General features: G+C 40.4%; 1 protein-coding gene across 5 annotated transcripts in view; it reads right to left on the reverse strand.

The window, feature by feature from the left end:
* The window catches only part of traf2b (Tnf receptor-associated factor 2b), a 49,549-nt gene that overhangs the window by 17,623 nt on the left and 13,615 nt on the right, over window positions 1-18,311 (reverse strand). For all 5 annotated transcript variants that reach the window (XR_009061058.1, XR_009061059.1, XM_057818285.1 and 2 more), the window contains exons 2-7: window positions 17,337-17,551; window positions 15,341-15,419; window positions 15,138-15,236; window positions 3,148-3,309; window positions 2,996-3,070; window positions 2,800-2,874 (exon numbers count right to left, since the gene is read on the reverse strand). Coding sequence is in view for 3 of the 5 variants with exons in the window: in XM_057818285.1 (XP_057674268.1) it covers window positions 2,800-2,874; window positions 2,996-3,070; window positions 3,148-3,309; window positions 15,138-15,236; window positions 15,341-15,419; window positions 17,337-17,512 (666 nt within the window). In the remaining 2 variants the exon portion in view is untranslated. The remainder of the gene's footprint in view (window positions 1-2,799; window positions 2,875-2,995; window positions 3,071-3,147; window positions 3,310-15,137; window positions 15,237-15,340; window positions 15,420-17,336; window positions 17,552-18,311) is intronic.

The following is an 18,311-nucleotide window of genomic DNA, read 5'->3' on the forward strand; positions in this document are numbered from 1 at the left end:
AGTGAAACTAATTTTACAAATTGTATAAAAACGAAAACATCAAGAGAGGTTTTAATTCATCTTTTAAGAACTACAATTATTTATATCCGCGGATCCCTTTAAAGGGTATGTAACGGCAAAGGGGTGTGAGACATCAATAGAACCGTTATGTGCCAAGATAACAAATATTGATAAAGTTAACAAAAAAATCAATCACATTAATGAGCAATTATCGAAAATTGAAAATGACGAACATTTCCAAAAGTGTTCCGGAAACAGCCGAATGGGGTGGCGAGGTGATTGACAGTCGAGGCGGAGCCAGGTGCCATTGTTTTTTATCGACGAGAGAGTAGTGTTCGGGTTTGTTTGACCAAAACATCACTAAAATGGTTCAAAACTGCTGTGCTATGTGGTGTGCAAATAGCTATTTATCGGAATATAGTATCCATGAGTTCCCGAACGCGAAAAAAAAAGCTGGACTACGCAGACAATGGGTAAAGTTCGTCCGTGCAAAGAGGGCTAATTTTCTAGACCCAGCCTCCGGCACGGTTTTCTGTTATTTTCCACCTGAAAGCTTCTCGAACTATGGACAAATGAAATCGGGTTTTGCTGCAAGATTGCTGCTCAAAGCATGCGAGGTGCCCACCATACACCAGCCACCTAAATGTGCCGAGATATCAAGAAAGAGGACGATGACTGGCAAAGAAGGCTAAGGCTAAGCAAAGGGGGGGAGCAGCCAAGCTCAAAATGGCCAGAGTGAGTATTCTTTTATAATAAAAAAATATCCCGCATTGGATACAGGACTGGACACATGTATAAATTATCGCTCGTAAAATATATAGAACAAATCCTCAGATCCCATTCATATTTGTGTCTGTTGGCAGAGCGAAAAACTATGATAGCGCAATAAATGATAATTATTCTACACATTACTTTATTTTGCGGTCACGCTGTATCAGCTTCACAAAAAGAAATGCAAAAAAAATCATTCGTTGTTTCCCACACAATCTGCTGCCGATATTTCATCAATGTCATTGCTCCCCTCAATGACCGTTTCATTACGCTGCATTGGCGTTCGTTTGGGCTGCTCAAATTGGTAACTTAAGACACCAATTAAAGCTTCGTAACTCTCCTCGTCACCATTAGATGAACATTCGTTACGTCCTTCTACGTCGGATTCGTCGCTGAAACTAGAAACGAAATTGTCTGCCATCATCGCCGCCATTCAGTATTAAAGCACTGAGCCTTTTTTCTTGTTGAAGAAACACCCCTCACTGTCAATTCTGAATTCTCTTTTATTGACAACGAGGGGTGTTTCTTCATGAGGGAACCTGGAATATGTGCAGGACGAACACAATGCAACAGCATAAACAGCTCAAAACACTGCTAATTCTCCCCTCACTAGAAGAATTATATTGATGCAGACAGGCGCTGCTCCCCTGGTGGCCGGTGGCACTCTCTTCACTTGTAATGACGTCACACACACAATCTGCCATTGACAATCGAGCCAAATTTCTCTCATTTTCTTGTGTGTAATTACACGAAGTGGCATGATATGAATACAAAAGGCATGCGTTTATGGATAAATGATGGAATATTAACATTTTCCCAGGGCATGACATACTCTTTAACAAAGCGCTTTTTATTGTGGCTCATGTTGTAGTAGGAATGCACCGTATTTTCCTGCTCTCCCGTGGGACATTTCCTGTAGATTTTCAGTTACTTCCTATTAATTTTGACATTTTCGGATCATTTCCTTAACTCATTGGCTGCCATTGGCTGGGAGGGGCATTTGTTTATTCGCCCCTCCCAGTCTAAATGTATTATACTGTAAGTACGTTTAACAATGTCATTAGCAGTGAAATATGAGCATTCACAGCCAGTCCTCCCGGTTTCAAAATAAACACCAATGTTCATAGTAGGGGTGTGACAAAATATTGAAATGGTAATATATTGTGATACTTTGTATCCCAAAGGTTATTGATATGCTCCTGCCAAGAATCGAGATATCGTTTTAAAAAGGTGTCAATGTCTAAAAAAATCAAATAAAAAGGAACCAACAAGTTGCTACCAAAATCTACCACCATAATAGTGTCTCAGTTAACGCCAAGGCTGCATTGATGGTGCGCGACGCCCAATCTATTTAGACTGGGAACGTTCGTTCATTCGAAACCAGAGCATTCACATTCATTGTCCGATTTTCAGGGCATTTACAGGTCACTTGCGGTTCATTTTAGGGCATTTACATTTCATTTCCTGTTGAGTTTGAGTCACTGCCTTTTCGTTTGAGTGATTCCCAGGTCACTTCCTGTTCTGTAACTCAAAATTAACAGGAGGTGACCTATAAAATACCCCAAAATCAACAGGAAGTAATTGAAAATCATCAGGTAAGCAACCTTAAATGGTCCTAAATTAACCTCATTGCCTGGCATTGGCTGTCACTGACGGCCATAGAAGTCCAATTCATTTGAATTGGCTAACATTTGTTCATTCGCTGCCACCCTCCCAGTTCAAATGGATTGGACGTCTACTAGTGATAAACTCATTCCAATTCACAGCCGAAGCTTGTTTTCTGTTTATTAGTTGTTTGTAGAATATCCTAGAATGATTTCCTGACCAAAGTATCGATAATCGTTGTATCGCCATATTGTTAGATTATCGTTATCGTGAGCTTTGCATCGCAAATCGTATCGTATCGGGAGGTACCAAAAGGTTCCCACTCCTAGTTCATGTGTTACTAACGCAATTACTTTTTGAGAGAAGTAATTTGTAACTGTAATTAATTACTTTTTTAAAAGTAAGATTAACAACACTACTCACCACAAACTTGCAGCCCACTTCGCGAAACGGACAGGCACTCTTGGATTTGGTACAGGACCGAAGGTGATCGTTGAACTAGAAATGAGAAAGATCAAGATCAGTGTGTTTCCAATAGACGTGAACACATAAAGTCACATCAGTCAGTTTGCATACTTCCAGCATTAGCACTTTTTTATTTTCAATATATCCTGCTCACCTTTTCTCTGGGGATCCTCCTTTTTCCACAATCTTTGCACTGCAAGGGGAACTTAAGGCACACTTCATCATGCGCCTGGATAACAAAAAAGTCATGATGTTCACTTCGCACCCAGAGCACAAGGCCCAAGAGGGCTGCGCGACCAGCCTCACCTTAATGTCTTTAAAGCTGCACAAGACTTTGCAATATTTGCAGTTAAGCATTCGGGCTTCGCACTCCCTCTCACGGTGTTGCTCCATCTCCGAGCGCAACAAGAAGGCATGGCAGGCCTCGCACTGCACGCGCTCCAGCTCGCAGGAGCCTTCATGCTGCATCTACAACGCCAAACAATGGCAACCAAAGACGCCCAAGTGATGTCAATTGAATGCGAGAGCTGCCAGTTATCCAAAATTATTTCCAAATGATTTTTTTGTGCTGTCTAACAACACACTATCGACTTCAGAACAACTTTCCTGCATTGCAAGTGCAGTGTTCCCTTGCATGTTCATGTTTCGCTGATTCATAGACTTCATAACCTAGTGATGACGTCTATGGCTGATTCACATATATTACAGAGTTTCTCTGGTTTTTCTGCTGATCTTCCATTGTTGTCTGAAAAGTCATCTGTTCACTGCTTCCATTCTCAAGCTTGCAAATGCTGCTTTGACACTATCTTGCGGGGGTTTTCTGCCAGGGAAATAGTGCTGTGTGATATGAAAAAAATCTATCATGATGTGTGCCATTATATATCATGACAGCGATATGCCAAGATACAGTGCATCACAAAAGTGAGTAAACCCCTAGCATTTCTGCAGATATTTAAGTATATCTTTTAATGGGACAACACAGAAAAAATGACACTTTGACACAATGAAAAACAGTCTGTGTGCAGCTTATATAATCGTTAATTTATTTTCTCCTCAAAATAACTACAAAAGAAAGCCCGCTAACAGTTTGCTGAAGACATGTCAACAAAGCACATGGATGTCCTATGGTCTAAAGAAACGGGCGGGCTTTCTTGTGTACCGTCTTCAGAAGAGGCTTCCTCCTGGGTTGACAGCCATGCACACCAATTTAATGTAGAGTGCGGCGTATGGTCTGAGCATCTAGCTAGGATACGTGTATAAAAGTACCAGAAAGGGGAGAAGCTTCCACTTATGCACATTTATTCACAAAAAATAATATTTCCACCTTGACCACTCTTCACTCGGGAGCTCAGCAGCACGCATTCCCTGACGAACTCCAACATTGTTGTAAGGTCCACGTCAGAGTCACTGTCGTCACTGTAGCATGCCATAGTGCTTTAATTATTTAGTATGATTTGGGGAAAACTCCCACGAAGAATAGTCAACAAAAAAGATAGCAATACTAATCCAAATCCGCGTTTTTTACTCACTCGAAGATCCAGGAATTAGACCGATCCCATGGCAATATCGCAGCCACGATTATGCCGTCGATTCCACAAAATAGACTGATCCGAACAGCAGCTGTTGGACCGGCGAATAAAAATAAATGGACAGATCCAAAACCATTATTGCAGACGCGATGGGACCCTTACTTGACTGAGGATCCAGAAAAAATGTTCGGGCGCCAGTTGTAACGCATGGTGGGTAGGATACATGCATACAGGGACCAAAAAGGGGGAGAAGCTTCCACTTATGCACATTTATTCACTAAAAATAATAATTCCACCTTGACCACTCACTTCACTCCCCTTTTTTCCATTTGACTGGAAATTGCATCCAAAAGCAGCACATCGTGGCATTTTACTTTGCGAGTTTAGGCAGCAATAAGCAATTGCTGAACATGCTACACATTCGGAAAGATACCAATTCCGTCATCACTGCGAGCCCGCAAACCATGGCGCCAACTAACGGTCAAAATATGGACTAAATATTATAAAATATTGCCATTGATTTAACATTTTATGTGTTTCTAGCAACATATTTTAGTACAAGAGAACAATTGTGGTTTATTAGAGCCTACATGTATTTAAATCAGAGGATCACTTTAAGACTGGAACAAATTAGGTTGTCTGTGTTGTGTGCCGATAACATATTTCATTGTTTAAACACTGCTATTTCCAATTGTATGGAATGGATCACTAGTGTACGGTCAGGAAGGGAAGTCAATTTGCAAAAATGCATTGCGGCCTTTTGCGTAGGCATTCATTATTATGTGTATTAGTGCTTTTTTTTTTAGTATGTAATTCTTTGACAGATGTAGTAGTAGTAGTAGTCAATATGTGTTCATGCACCTCATAATTTATGACTAGTCACTGTTTTAAACTTTAGATGCATAACTGGCTGTTTGGTGGTACTATTGTCACATATAATAACTGAAAATTGCACTGCAGTCAGCACAAAATGGTCTATGTTTGGTAATCGACAATGGTAACAATAGATGTGAATTATGCCGATAGTAAATTTGCTATCGCTTTGATGCTGGATCTAGTCAGATCACAATGCAGCCCAAAAAATATGGTCGAGTTGGGGGGGGTTACCGGTTACTTGTACCGCTTCTGTTATTGGTGGCAGGACTGAGTTCTAGGAGAGTCACTTCTGATTCCACTAATCAGTGGAAGTGAAATAAAAAATGAGACATTTGGGATTGGTGTTTACAGTAAGCGATAAGGAAGTTAGTTTGTTTTTCAGGTCATTGCGGTTGTGACATATTTTCATTTCCTTCAATCTCTGTGACAGAGTAGCGACGCCGTAGACCCCACGTCGTCAACAAGCATTCAAAGTTCTGCGTCAAGGGAACCTGATGCTCTGTAATTCACCGCCAAGCCACAAGAGGGTGTTGCGTTGTGGGGACTCTTGTCGAATTCCTTGAGTTTTCTTCCGGTTAGGCAACATTGGCAACAGAGATGATATGCTTGAACGAGGATCTTCAGCTCATCAACGTTGAACAACAAATGTCCCTCCGCAGGTTTTCTATGGGGTTGAGACCTGGAGACTGACTAGGCCACTCCAGGACCTTGAAATGCTTCTTACGAAGCCACTCTTTTGTTGCCCTGGCTGTGTGGGATCATTGTCATGCTGAAAGACCCAGCCACGTCTCATGTTCAATGCCTTTGCTGATGGAAGGAGATTTTCACTCAAAATCTCTCAATACATGGCCCCATTCATTCTTTCCTTTACACAGATCAGTCGTCCCGGTCCCTTTGCAGAAAAACAGCCCCAAAGCATGATGTTTCCACCCCCATGCTTCACAGTCGGGTATGGTGCAATTCAGTATTCTTTTTCCTCCAAACAAGAGAACCTGTGTTTCTAGTACCAAAAAGTTCTATTTTGGTTTCATCTGACCATAACACATTCTCCCAGTCCTCTTCTGGATCATCGAAATGGTCTCTAGCGAACCGTAGACGGACCTGGACGTGTACTTTCTTCAGCAGGGGGACACGTCTGGCAGTGCAGGATTTGAGTCCCTGGCGGCGCATTGTGTTACTGGCGCCTTTGTTACTGTGGTTCCAGCTCTCAATAGGTCATTCACTAGATCCCCCCGTGTGGTTCTGGGATTTTTGTTCCCCGTTCTTGTTATCATTTTGACGCCACGGGGTGAGGAGGGAGTGGAAAGTTCGTGTTGCCCAACGACAGCCCCAAAACATTACTGCTCTAGAGGAGAGCTGCATGGAGGAATAGGCCAAAATACCAGCAACAGTGTGTGAAAAGCTTGTGAAGAGTTACAGAAAACGTTTGGCCTCCGTTATTGCCAACAAAGGGTACATAACAAAGTATTGAGATGAACTTTTGGTATAGACCAAATACTTATTTTCCACCATGATTTGCAAATAAATTCTTTAAAAATCAAACAATGTGATTTTCTGTTTTTTTTCCACATTCTGTCTCTCATGGTTGAGCTTTACCCATGTTGACAATTCCACGCCTCTTTAATATTTTCAAGGGGGAGAACTTGCATAATTAGTGGTTGACTAAATACTTATTTGCCCCACTGTACTTGTCTCTGAGGTTCTTCCATTTTTTTTTTATACAGTCGCTTACCTCCAGCCCTGTATTTTCAGCAATCTCCTGCTAAGAATTGCTTGCCATTTAGCAATCTTTATAATGCCTTAACGAAAAATTGTACATGCGGTCGTACTTACGGACCACTTTGATGATCCTCCCGTTGGCTTGGTCGATTTTTGAGTGTAGTGATGTTTGTAAATGGCGGAGATTTCCCGCTGAACCGGAAACAACACTCTGAGCGGACCAATCACACTTCATTTGCGTCACGTCATCACGCGTTGACGTCACGCGTAGTATGGATTTTCTGGAGGCGCATATTAGGCTACGGCGGTGGGTCGTTAACAGGGGTCGCGTTAACCGAATATTTTCCGTCGTTGACCGTTTTTTTAAAACGGTGACGGAAAAAACTGAAGTCCATCCGTCATTTTGACAGGTTGCAATTCACACCCCAGACCACAGGGTGGCGAGTGAGCATATTAATTAGCTATTGTCTCTCTTGATGCATGACGTCGTTTGCCTTACTCGGAAAAATGCGAAGGCAACTGAGTGTTTGCCTGGCACGGCCAGACTGTTCTCCCTGTATTTTTCAAACACTGAGAGAAAAGTCTGGGACACAGCCTCTCGAGTAGGTACAAAATCAATCGACAAATCAGATTTGTTTATTTGCGTGACGTGTTCTTCACGAGCAACGTCACTCTTGCGCGCCGAAAGTCATCTCTACAACAACACGGATGGCGGGAGAGCCGAGAATATGTTCCAATCCGTGGTAAATTCAGTTTTAAATGAGCTAAAACACATCGACACGAGACATTGACAACAGTCTGTCTCGCGCTAGCCATGTTGAATAAACTCCGTTCTCCTCGTATGTTTACTTCCGCGTGCAAGTCCCTCGTCCTGCCCTCGTCGCTTTGCTAACGGCACGTCTGCCCGTCGCTGATTGGTGCACTCCGCTGTCTGTTTGCCTCTTGTTAAGCTTGTTCGGACAGAATATTAATTAAAAATGAATGAAAAGTAAATACTATTGAATATGTCATTATTATCATTTTTAAAATGTAAGTGACGGGTAAAAATAGATTATGACCGGATTTTTATGACACTGTCAGTCAAAATGACAGACAACGAAAAAGTCTAGCGCAACCTCTGGTCATTAATCTACCTTGATAGCGCATAAACCAGCCTTGAGTCAATGTCCAAAGAATGCAAAGACCTTGATGAATGAGAAAATTCTCCAAGGACTGGGTGCACCCAAAACTGAACTTTTGTATCGGGCACACCCACTCGTCAACTAGTTACCATAAGTCACTTCAGATCCATGTCAACAAACAAGCTTTTGCATTTGTTCATCCATTATGAATGCAAAATCAACCACCCCTATCATTACTGTCATTACAATACCCTAAAAATAACAGCCTGAGAAATTGTATTGGCACGTTATCCTCTGCCACAAGTCGAATAACAGGTTTTGTGATGCTCTTATAGCCTTCATTACAGCCTATTAGGCTTTAGGTCAAGGGACTGACCAAGTGATTTCTATAGGTTTTAAATTGAATGCAATTCTTACAAGCAAAATTATTGTCAAATAAATATCACCAGTAAGGCTTATTCACAACTTAATTGTTTCAATAATTTTACTCTCCTGCAGATGTGTAAAAATGTCGGAATAGTGCACTCTTTTGGCTATATTTTCCAATACTTTTGGATGTGAGTGCATTTTACTAAAAATAAATACTTATTTGTTTCACAACTTGAGGTGGAGTCTAGGATTATGATCTGGTAACGAGTCAAATAATGCAGAAATTTAGAACTAGGGATGTCATGATACCAGAAATTTAGTAGTCAATTCCGATATCATTGAAATTCCACGATTTTCGATCCCATGGTAAAAATAAAACATAAATAATAAATCCCATGTACTTAAACGTACACTCCTTTAGTAGAAGTAAACTGTGGCAATGAGTGGCAGTGTCCCGACACAAAATAAATATTGCAACATGAAGAAGCCGAAATAAGCACGAAAAATCAGCCACACACGTTACAAGTCAACGATGAAAACCAGGCAAAGCTCTTTATTGAGAGAAAGACTTAAACTGAAGGACAACAAGGTGGACCTTTTCAAAAAATTAATACACATTTTTGTCCAGAAGGATCATCGCATAGATTTCATGTACAAGTAAAGGTAAAACCATTGTTATTTTTTTTTGGGCTCGAAATAAGTTAAATTGGAATTACCAGTATATGTATATTTTTTTTATTTGTGTTAGTAAATCTCACTGAAAGTCAGTGCCTCACTCGTCATGAATGTCACCGCACATCACTGGAAGTGACATATATGGAAGCAAGCGAGTGAAGCGGGAGCTGAGAGCTGACGTGGATTGCGGCCCACAGTGGTATTGTTGCGCCTTTATTTTGTTGCCACAATAAAAAAGCAAGGAACACTCTGTGTATTTATGTAGCAGCTGTCACCGCAGTTAGAGAAGACATTAATGAGCGTGCCACTGCCATGTTGCATGCATTGACTGTTGTTCTCGTTCCTTAGTATAGTGTGGGTTACCATAATATAACCGCCTACATCTTGGCGGAGTAAATGACCGGTTATCTGGCAACTTGTGTCAAGCAGTATAACACACAACAATAACACAAAAGAAGCAGCCAGATCTGCCGCCTCAGTACAGACGATACTTCGGATATTGCAGAAAAGGCAGTACAGTCACATTTTCAGAATCGAATTGGTATCGAAGTAACGGTTTTCATTATAACCCTATTTAGAATTGGAACATTTCAGTTTTTTAAATTCATGACATACTCATGTTCTAGAACAACATATGCTCCCATCCAGACTTTGATTTTTCAACATGATAATGCCAGAACACATCCAGCATAAATTACAATATCATGACTGCGTAAGAAAAGGAACTGTGTATTTAAATAGCCCGCCTACATTCAAGATCGTTCACCTTAGGGCTGCAGCTATCGAATATTTTAGTAATCGAGTATTTTACTGAAAATATCATTGATTAATCGGCTAAAACATTTTTCTTTTTTAGGTAAAAAGCAATTATAAATATACATGAGAAAACAAGACATTTCACCTAATATTGAACCATTTTTAGACAATCAATGTCTTTTAGATATGGCGGAAAACACAGACAAGGCTGAAAAACCCTTCTTTAAAATAAACTGCTGTATTTTAACCCAAAAGAACTGTTGTGGTTGACAGTACAATATGTCTACATGCTGCCATAAGAGATTCATGGCGCATTAAAGACAAAATGTAAAGTAATTTCATAACATGCCAAATAGGGTCAGAATTAAAGTAATTAAACACTGCCCAACAAATAAAGCATGAAAAAATAATTTATATGTTGTATATTTGACAAAATAATCACGTTTCGAAGTTCGAGCCTGAAAGGGGACGAACCCGGAAGTGATACGTCACACCGAGAACAGCGATGGCCGCGCTCCATACGGCCGCCATACAAAGCCGTTCAAACAATGATTCAAACAGCGATATAAGCGACAGATTGAGCGCAAGGGAGGAGATCCAAGTTTTTGAAGAGTTGGAGGAAGAAGAGGAGGTTGGAATTTTATGTTGGACCTAACATGTATTAGCCAGACGCTAATCAGGATGCAAACAATGTGCCTACCTGACATGGAATGGAGACAAGACCCATCGAGATCACAAGATTGGTAAGTTATAGGCTGTTATTATTTTCATGATTTGAAGATGTAGGCATTTGCACATAATTTTATGTTTTTGTCTGTCTGATGACATTGTTTAAAAAACATTTTGGCAGATCCGGCAGCTCTCGTGCATATAAAATAATAATATAAAAACGTTGGTGGGAAAGATGGAGATGAGTCGTTGATGGCTTTCTCCACTTTATTGTGGCAACAATAAGAAAACAAAATAATAGCGGACTGCCGCCACATTCGACCGCCAAGTTTTGCTTCTCGCTCATCTACCCCTCGCCTCTTACTACTCACAGCTCTCCAGTCCCAGCGTCTCTCAAAAAGATCATGCATAGTGTCTTGTTATGAGCTTTTTGTTGACAAAGGTATCGAACACACGACGTGCTGACAACTTTGTTTCTTTATTAACACATGGAGCTAACAGTACAAACACAGCTTGGGGCTCTCGGCAGGCTGTGCAGAGCGATAGATAGAGCCTGTGCCTCTCTATCACACTCCCGCGTCACGTGACCGAAACAAGAGTAACGTTGCGTGCACTTCAGGGTGCCTCGAAAAACATTATATCAGAATATTACACGCAGTTAGGACATTACAGTATAAAATAAAATAATAATATGCATAAATTCATTTACACAACAAATCCCAAGAATTGCATATAGTTTATGAAGATTAACGTCATGTGATAGAGTCGGAGATTTGTTGGTGCACTGAGAAGCTGGACCAACAAATCACACACCTGACATTTAAGAAAAAAAAAAAAAAAAAAACTTGCTAAAATGCCATCGAAGCAAACAGTTTGGCCAGGTTATGCTTCTTGTGTTTGTAGCAATGTTATCTTAGATGACAAAACAGTATCTTTGTGTGACTACAAATCATAAAACTTGGCATGTAACGTGCATACACACCTATAAAAATATGAATCAGATGCTTAATGAATGCGGTTGGGAGACACAAGGAATTAAAGTTAAGAATGCGAGCGTTTAGATTCCAAATACCTGGGCTTAATGAATGAGGACAGACAATGAAGGCTAGTTAACGTTATGAGTGACGTCACCAAGGGTTTTTCCAGTCCTTTTTAAAGTCTCTGGGCTGGATAGTAGGCGGGGCTTTCCCAAAGAAAATGTGTGCTTACAAATAATGTATTTGGCAACATTGCGACAGAAGCTTTCACATCAATTGTTGCAGGTAGGGTGGCTTTTTCTCATTTTTAACTTCTCACTTTTGACAATAACAGAAGTGAATGTGTGGAAAAAAATGTGGCCAAAGATGTTTCACGAGTCTGTCGAGTCATGATAATGGCACACAATTATCATGCACTCGGACAGTTTTGTTCAAAATGAAACCCCACAAAAAAAAAAAAAAGAACAGAAAACAAAATTATTAGACACATGAACAGAAAATGCAGTGTTCCAATAAGATCATCAAGAGCAAGATGTGTAAAAAAATATAATAACTTAATTTCATATTAACTTTGTGTTGTTTATGTTAGTTTAAAGTGCGTACGACAGGAGAAAAATAAGTCTAAAATAGCATTATTATGTGAATTAGAATCATATTTTAAGACAATTCAACTATATACAACAATTTAGCAAAGCGCAGATGATGACAAATTAGTCTTTTAATCTGCCAAGTTAGCCAGGCCTACCATTGTAGGGCTCTAGCGTCCCCAACAGGTGGATGAAGTCAGCAGAGTAACGATTTCATCTGATTTAGTATGCAGCCCATTGAGGAGGAATTATTCAGAATGAGAAAAATGCGACGAAGAGAGCTGCAAAATGTCATTGTTTCAGTCTCTCTACTCCAATATTTTTACAGGATATTCTTTTTATCCAAGTATATTTCCCCAATAGCTAATTAAAATGGCATGGTCATGACAAATAACAGTCTTGTGCTAAATGGAATACGAAATAATAAAAATGCATTTATTCAGGACGACATGGCAACATTACTCCATAATGGTCAAAACTGTCAACTTCACCTTTACTGTCGCACCTCCCGAACGATATTTTATGCCACCTAAGTCGGGCTTATGTCATTTCCCCTCCCCGGCTTCGGAGAATGTAAACAAACCAAGAGGCGTGACAGCTAGCCGACATGCTAACCAGAACCGAGTGATGTTTCAAAGTCTTCAAAGCGGAAAATCACACATAACTAGCCCGGATCATTTCACATGACGACTGGGTTGTTGATTGTCTTCGCCGATCGGCAACCCGCCCGGCGGCGAACAAGTTAGAGCTCGTCGTTCCCCTGCTGAGGGCAGAGGGCTCGTTTGCAGGGAAGCAGCTGGACAATGACCGTCAGACAAACCAGCCGACGTCGTAGGAGCGTGTAGCTGCCAAATGGTTAACACGAATATGGCAAAATTATGCTTTACTACACGGCGAAGTTGTAAACAGTGAGAGGAGCATCAGTGGAGGAGGGCAGCTGCAGTTGTTATGCAGCTAACATGCCAATATGGCTACGTTCATACTACAGGTCTTAATACATGAATCCGATTTTTTGTCATATCTGTTTTTTTGGCGTGCCCGTTCAGACTGCCTTTGTCCACTGAGACCATTCAAGTATTACGCATGCGCACTAATTCGCAGTCCGACACGCGCTGAGTAAGACGACCCGCATGCGCAGAAGCATCAAAACAAATGACCACACACGCTGGCTGTCATCCGTCATTCCAGGGATATCATATTTTGCTTTTTAAAAAAAGAGGACACAAATAACAGACATAAATAATCCCAGTTTAGGCTTATATTCAAAGTATATGAATCGATAGCATGCACGCACTGTCCGTGCATGTCACACACACGTACGCGCAGTTTGCCCCGACTCTCGGCCGTGTAAGCAATGTTGAAATATTCCTTATATGGAGCAGACAGAAAACCGATCATTCTCAGGCTCATCCTCAACCCATTTTTATTTTTTAATGGCTGTTGTCAAGTCCGACCCTTCCTAAAAAGCCGTGTTCAAGGCAAGCTAGGCGCTAATAACGCACAGCTGCACCGCTAGTACTGTGGCGTCTCTCTCGCTTTCTGATAACGTAATTGCTGCATGATTTCCGATTTGAGAGACTGGACAGCACAGACCGCTGCGACAGTCTGGAAAAATGTGGCCCAGATCGGATTTGAACCACATACGAAAGCTACCCAGATCGGATTTGAAATGGTCCAGTTCTATGCGACTTGTCACGTTCAGACCGTCAAGTAAATGCCTCACTCGAGTCGGAAAAACACGAAAAAATCGGATTCGTGCATTAAGACCTGTAGTATGAACGTAGCCTATGTGTATGAGAAGAGCTTTTTATATGCTCATCCATGATCAAACGTAAGTAATCCTTAATTTAAAGAAAGTTTGTAGTCGCTGTATTCGTGGCTGCTTTTAACGCAAAGTTGCAATTTCTGATCGGGTGGAAAATTTGACAGAACACGGGGCATATGAAGAGGGCAATAAGCCGAGTATTAGCCGAGTGTAGTGCTCTCCTGGCGGGGGGATGTGCGACAAGCCGCCGGTCGTTGGCCGAGGGGACAAGGAGCATGTCAGCCACAAAATGCAAGCCACCTACATATTAAAATGATCCCAGTAATTTACACAATACAAAACACGATGTTTACTCACTTCCTCCTAAGTCCCATGGTCCCACAGTAGTAGGGCTTGTTTTGGCCAATATCCACCCGTGAATGGGAACCTTTTGAAAAACCAAAAAGGCTCACACTTGTACAGCAACATTTTTCTCTCTCTTCCTCGATGCAAGACCAAAGCCGGAAGTATGTCATTTTCGTAGCTCAGGATTTAAAAAATTGAATAAATATATCGATCACTTTTTCACACATCCAAGTGGTTCATTCCATTCAGGACCATAAAATACCGCGTGTGTAATGAAATAAACATGTTTTTTTCGTATCACAAGCACTTTAATGTTTTACTTTTGTTTTCCCATGGTCAGAAACGACATTCCCCAACAATGAAAACAGGTGTGTGCATTTTCAGGGAAATTCCATTTTTTTTAAAATCCCTAACTGAAAAGGATGTATGGGCATTCCGTAGAGAGTATTAAAGTAGAAGGTCGAAAACGAAAACATTTGCAAAGCCTTGAGAAAAGTGCAGTTGAAACCCGCATTTGCAAAGATTGCAAGATAATATTTCCTGCTATCACTCCTCATCGAGCACCACATGCACACCACAATGTACAAATGCCTGAGTTTGCACAACGTCAACAAATTCATTAGTAAACTAGTTCTCCCTAACATCAGTGCAGTGACCTTCTATCTGTAGGAAATTTGATATCCAGTTGGTGTTTTTTTCTTTTCTCCTCACTGCTGGTACTTTCCCAACGAGTTGTTTTGCTGGTTACAAGAGGGACTTTCCAGGGAAGCATGTTAAGTTTCACTTCCTGTTCAAAGCTATCAAGGCTTTCAAGCCTGGGGGGTAGGGGGATTTCTGAGCAGCTCAATACATAACACCTTTGTGGTCAGCCACGATAAGAATATATATATTTTTAAATCAATCCTTACCTCGTATTCTTTGATGGATCCTTTCCAGCTGCAACCAGCATTCAGACAGTGTGCGGGCAGGCTCGCTATTTCTCGACCAGCCGCGTTGTCTGGAAAAGCCTGGCAGAAAGTGAACAAAAAAATTTTATAACATCATTTCATTCAAATGTTAGGAGAAGGGTTTTGTCTGGATAGCAACAGTCTCTGCTTTCTTTTGTGCTTACTTCGCTGATGTTGAGGATGGAGGTGGGTTCCTCATAGATCTTCTCCAGGCGGCAGGCCTCGCATGGCTTTGGACCCGAACTGAAACAAGGACAACAACTATATTAGTGCTGCAATGATTAATCGATTAACTCGAGTAATTTGATTAGAAAAAAGATTTGAATGAAATTTTGCTGCTTCGAGTATTCGTTTTATTAAAGTGGCGTTGTCATGGTTTGTTTTGAAAGTGTTCGCATTCAGTTTTTTTAAATTTGGGTGGATACAATGCCCTCTATTGGCAACAGTGAATATGACATAACTCATTTCACATGGCTAAATCCAACTGCTCTCTGTTAAGACTAACATAAGCTACGTTTTTAAGTTTTTGTTTGAGCTAAAGTTTTTTTTTAATTAATTCGGCATTTAGCTTGAAGCTTTATTTAGCCGTTCCTTGTGGGAATATGTGTTTGAACCGAGCATTGTAAAAAAATAAAAATAAAAATAAAAGAAACAACATTAGCATTTTATAACATTTAAGCTAGCAGACTTTTGGTACGTAAGTTAGCCAATTGTTCTTTCGTTGCACTTAGATCCTCATTTATTTTCTTATTTTTTTCTGTTTGAGGCTCAGCTCAGTCAATTAATTTTTTTATGTTCCTTATCCGATTACTCAATTATTCGAACTAACTAGTTCATCGACTACTAAAATAATCGACAGCTGCAGCCCTAAACATTTTATTTACTATTTTGCAGTTACATTCAGTAGGCTACCAAATGTCGTTACAGTTACTTTAGAAATGGCATGTGATTCAGAGATATGTCTTAAAAACTAAAACAAAACAAAGGAGTTGGAGGTTAGTCAAATATGCGTTCATCATATGTCACAAACCCATAAAACCCATAGAAAAGCAAGTCAAATAAAGATCCTCATTAAATTTTAGAACATAGACAAGAAAGTTGAAGTGACATACAACACCTTTAACATGTGCATCCCAGCGTAAATGGTGTTTTGGTAAATGAATTGAAAAAAAAAACAAAAGTTTCCTGATTTGTGATAGTTGAGAAAAACGTAAATAAAAGCCAGAACAGGAAGTGGCCACTCGGCATGGGGGCAGACTTTTTCAGTCCCAGGACTATTCTTAGCCAATCAAATGTGAGTAGGGATGTCTCGGTCGCATATTCTTGCACCCGAAGCCGAGTCACCTAATTTCGAGAATCTGCCGATACGGACAGCCGATCCGATACCAAAACAGGTATGGCGGAAAACACTCAGGTGACTTGAAGTTCTGCTCTGAGACCCCCAATTTGGCCAAATTTCAAAATTATCTGATATGCATGTGTGATATATCATTGGAAAGCTTAAAATCTCAATTTTCGGGGGGGGGGGGGGGGGGGATTTTTTGAATAGGAGGGCTTTTTTTTTTTTTTTTTTTTTTTAATGTTTTTTAAACAGCAAAACCCAGTATGCAAGTGAGAGCACGTGAGAGCAGAATTACAGACGCCATGACTTTAACGAGATTTATTTAAAGCGATACAGACCCCTCAGGCCATAAAAGAGGTGTCATTCAACTAATTGTCAGCCAACATACCATCACGAATGTTATGAAAATATTTATGAAGGCTGGAAAGTTCCCTAGTGTTGCCTTAAAGGTTTAAACTGAGAAAATATATAATTTTGAGGGAAAATAAGTTGACTTTATACTTCATGCTGTCAACAAATCTTAAAAAAGTTGGGACAAGTGGGAATAAGAGGCTGAAAAAGTAAATTGCGCATATTTGTATGTGAAACTGGGAGGGGAAAAAGAAAAAAAAAAGAGAACCACCTTAAATGTGAATCCGCATAATGGTCGCGTCCTTGTGAGTCAGACACCGGAATTGTTCTGTCATGCGACAGACATGTCTGCATTACACAATCAGTCTTGGGTGTAAGAAGGGTTAAAAAGTGCCCGGAGAGCGATTTGGTGAGAAGGGAACAGGAAGCGCCAAGGGAGTGAGGAGTGATCAGAGGAAGTAGTCTACCTGGTGAGCTGCTTGAAGCAGTGCACGCAGAAGCGGTGGCCACACTGAGCCTGGACTGGCTTCCTGAGAACCTGGAGACACTGCTGACATTTGTATTTATTTTCCATGGGCACCGAAAGCACATTGTGGGGAAACCCTGGTAAAGAGTTGATGGTCTCCAGCCACACCCGGGCCATTCTTCTCCATTAAACTGGTGCTTGTCGAAGATGGACAGTCTATTTGAAATGACAATAGAAAAAAATCTTAACAGAGACATTGAGAAAAAAGTTATTTTTTCATTACTTAAGGCTGGATGATTATAAGATCGCAGAACGTTTTAGGTCGATCTTGCTGATCACCAGACCACAAAAAAACTGACCATCACATGGTGCGGAACGAAACTGATTAGTTTTCCAAATTTTGAAAAGTCCCTCAAAAGTATTTTTTTCTGCTTTTTAATAGTGGAGAAAAACATCCAGAAAAAAGCCCAAGATTCCAGGAACTGTTTGCAAATTGCCATTATAATTGCCATGGAAACTAAAAAAACAAACAAAATTTATCTGATTAGGTCTTGCGTATTTTTGCATCAGACCTTCCGTCAAAAAAAAAAAAATATTTCGACAATTATTTTGATGCTGCCTTCATGTGGTGTCGTAATTATGGTAAATATGGTAAGAAACTACCGTAATATTCGTACTATAAGGCGCACTTGACTATAAGCCGTTACCCACCAAATTTAAGACGAAAACTCAATTTGTTCATAGATTAGCCGTACCGGACTACGCTGCAGCTGTCCTCACAGTATTATGAGATATTTACACCAACTAACTGTTTGCTAATATGTTCAGTTACAAGCAAAAAGTTAGTTTATATTTTGATGCATTCTTTTCTTGTTGTAGATAAATTAATAGGTCTAAAACAGTTTTGCACACACAACAAACCAAAATGAAGTCCATGTCTGCTGTGTTTTTTTTGTTGTTGTTTTTTTTTGCTATG

Source organism: Corythoichthys intestinalis, chromosome 17, assembly GCF_030265065.1.
Source record: "Corythoichthys intestinalis isolate RoL2023-P3 chromosome 17, ASM3026506v1, whole genome shotgun sequence".
In the NCBI taxonomy this organism is placed as follows: domain Eukaryota; kingdom Metazoa; phylum Chordata; class Actinopteri; order Syngnathiformes; family Syngnathidae; genus Corythoichthys; species Corythoichthys intestinalis.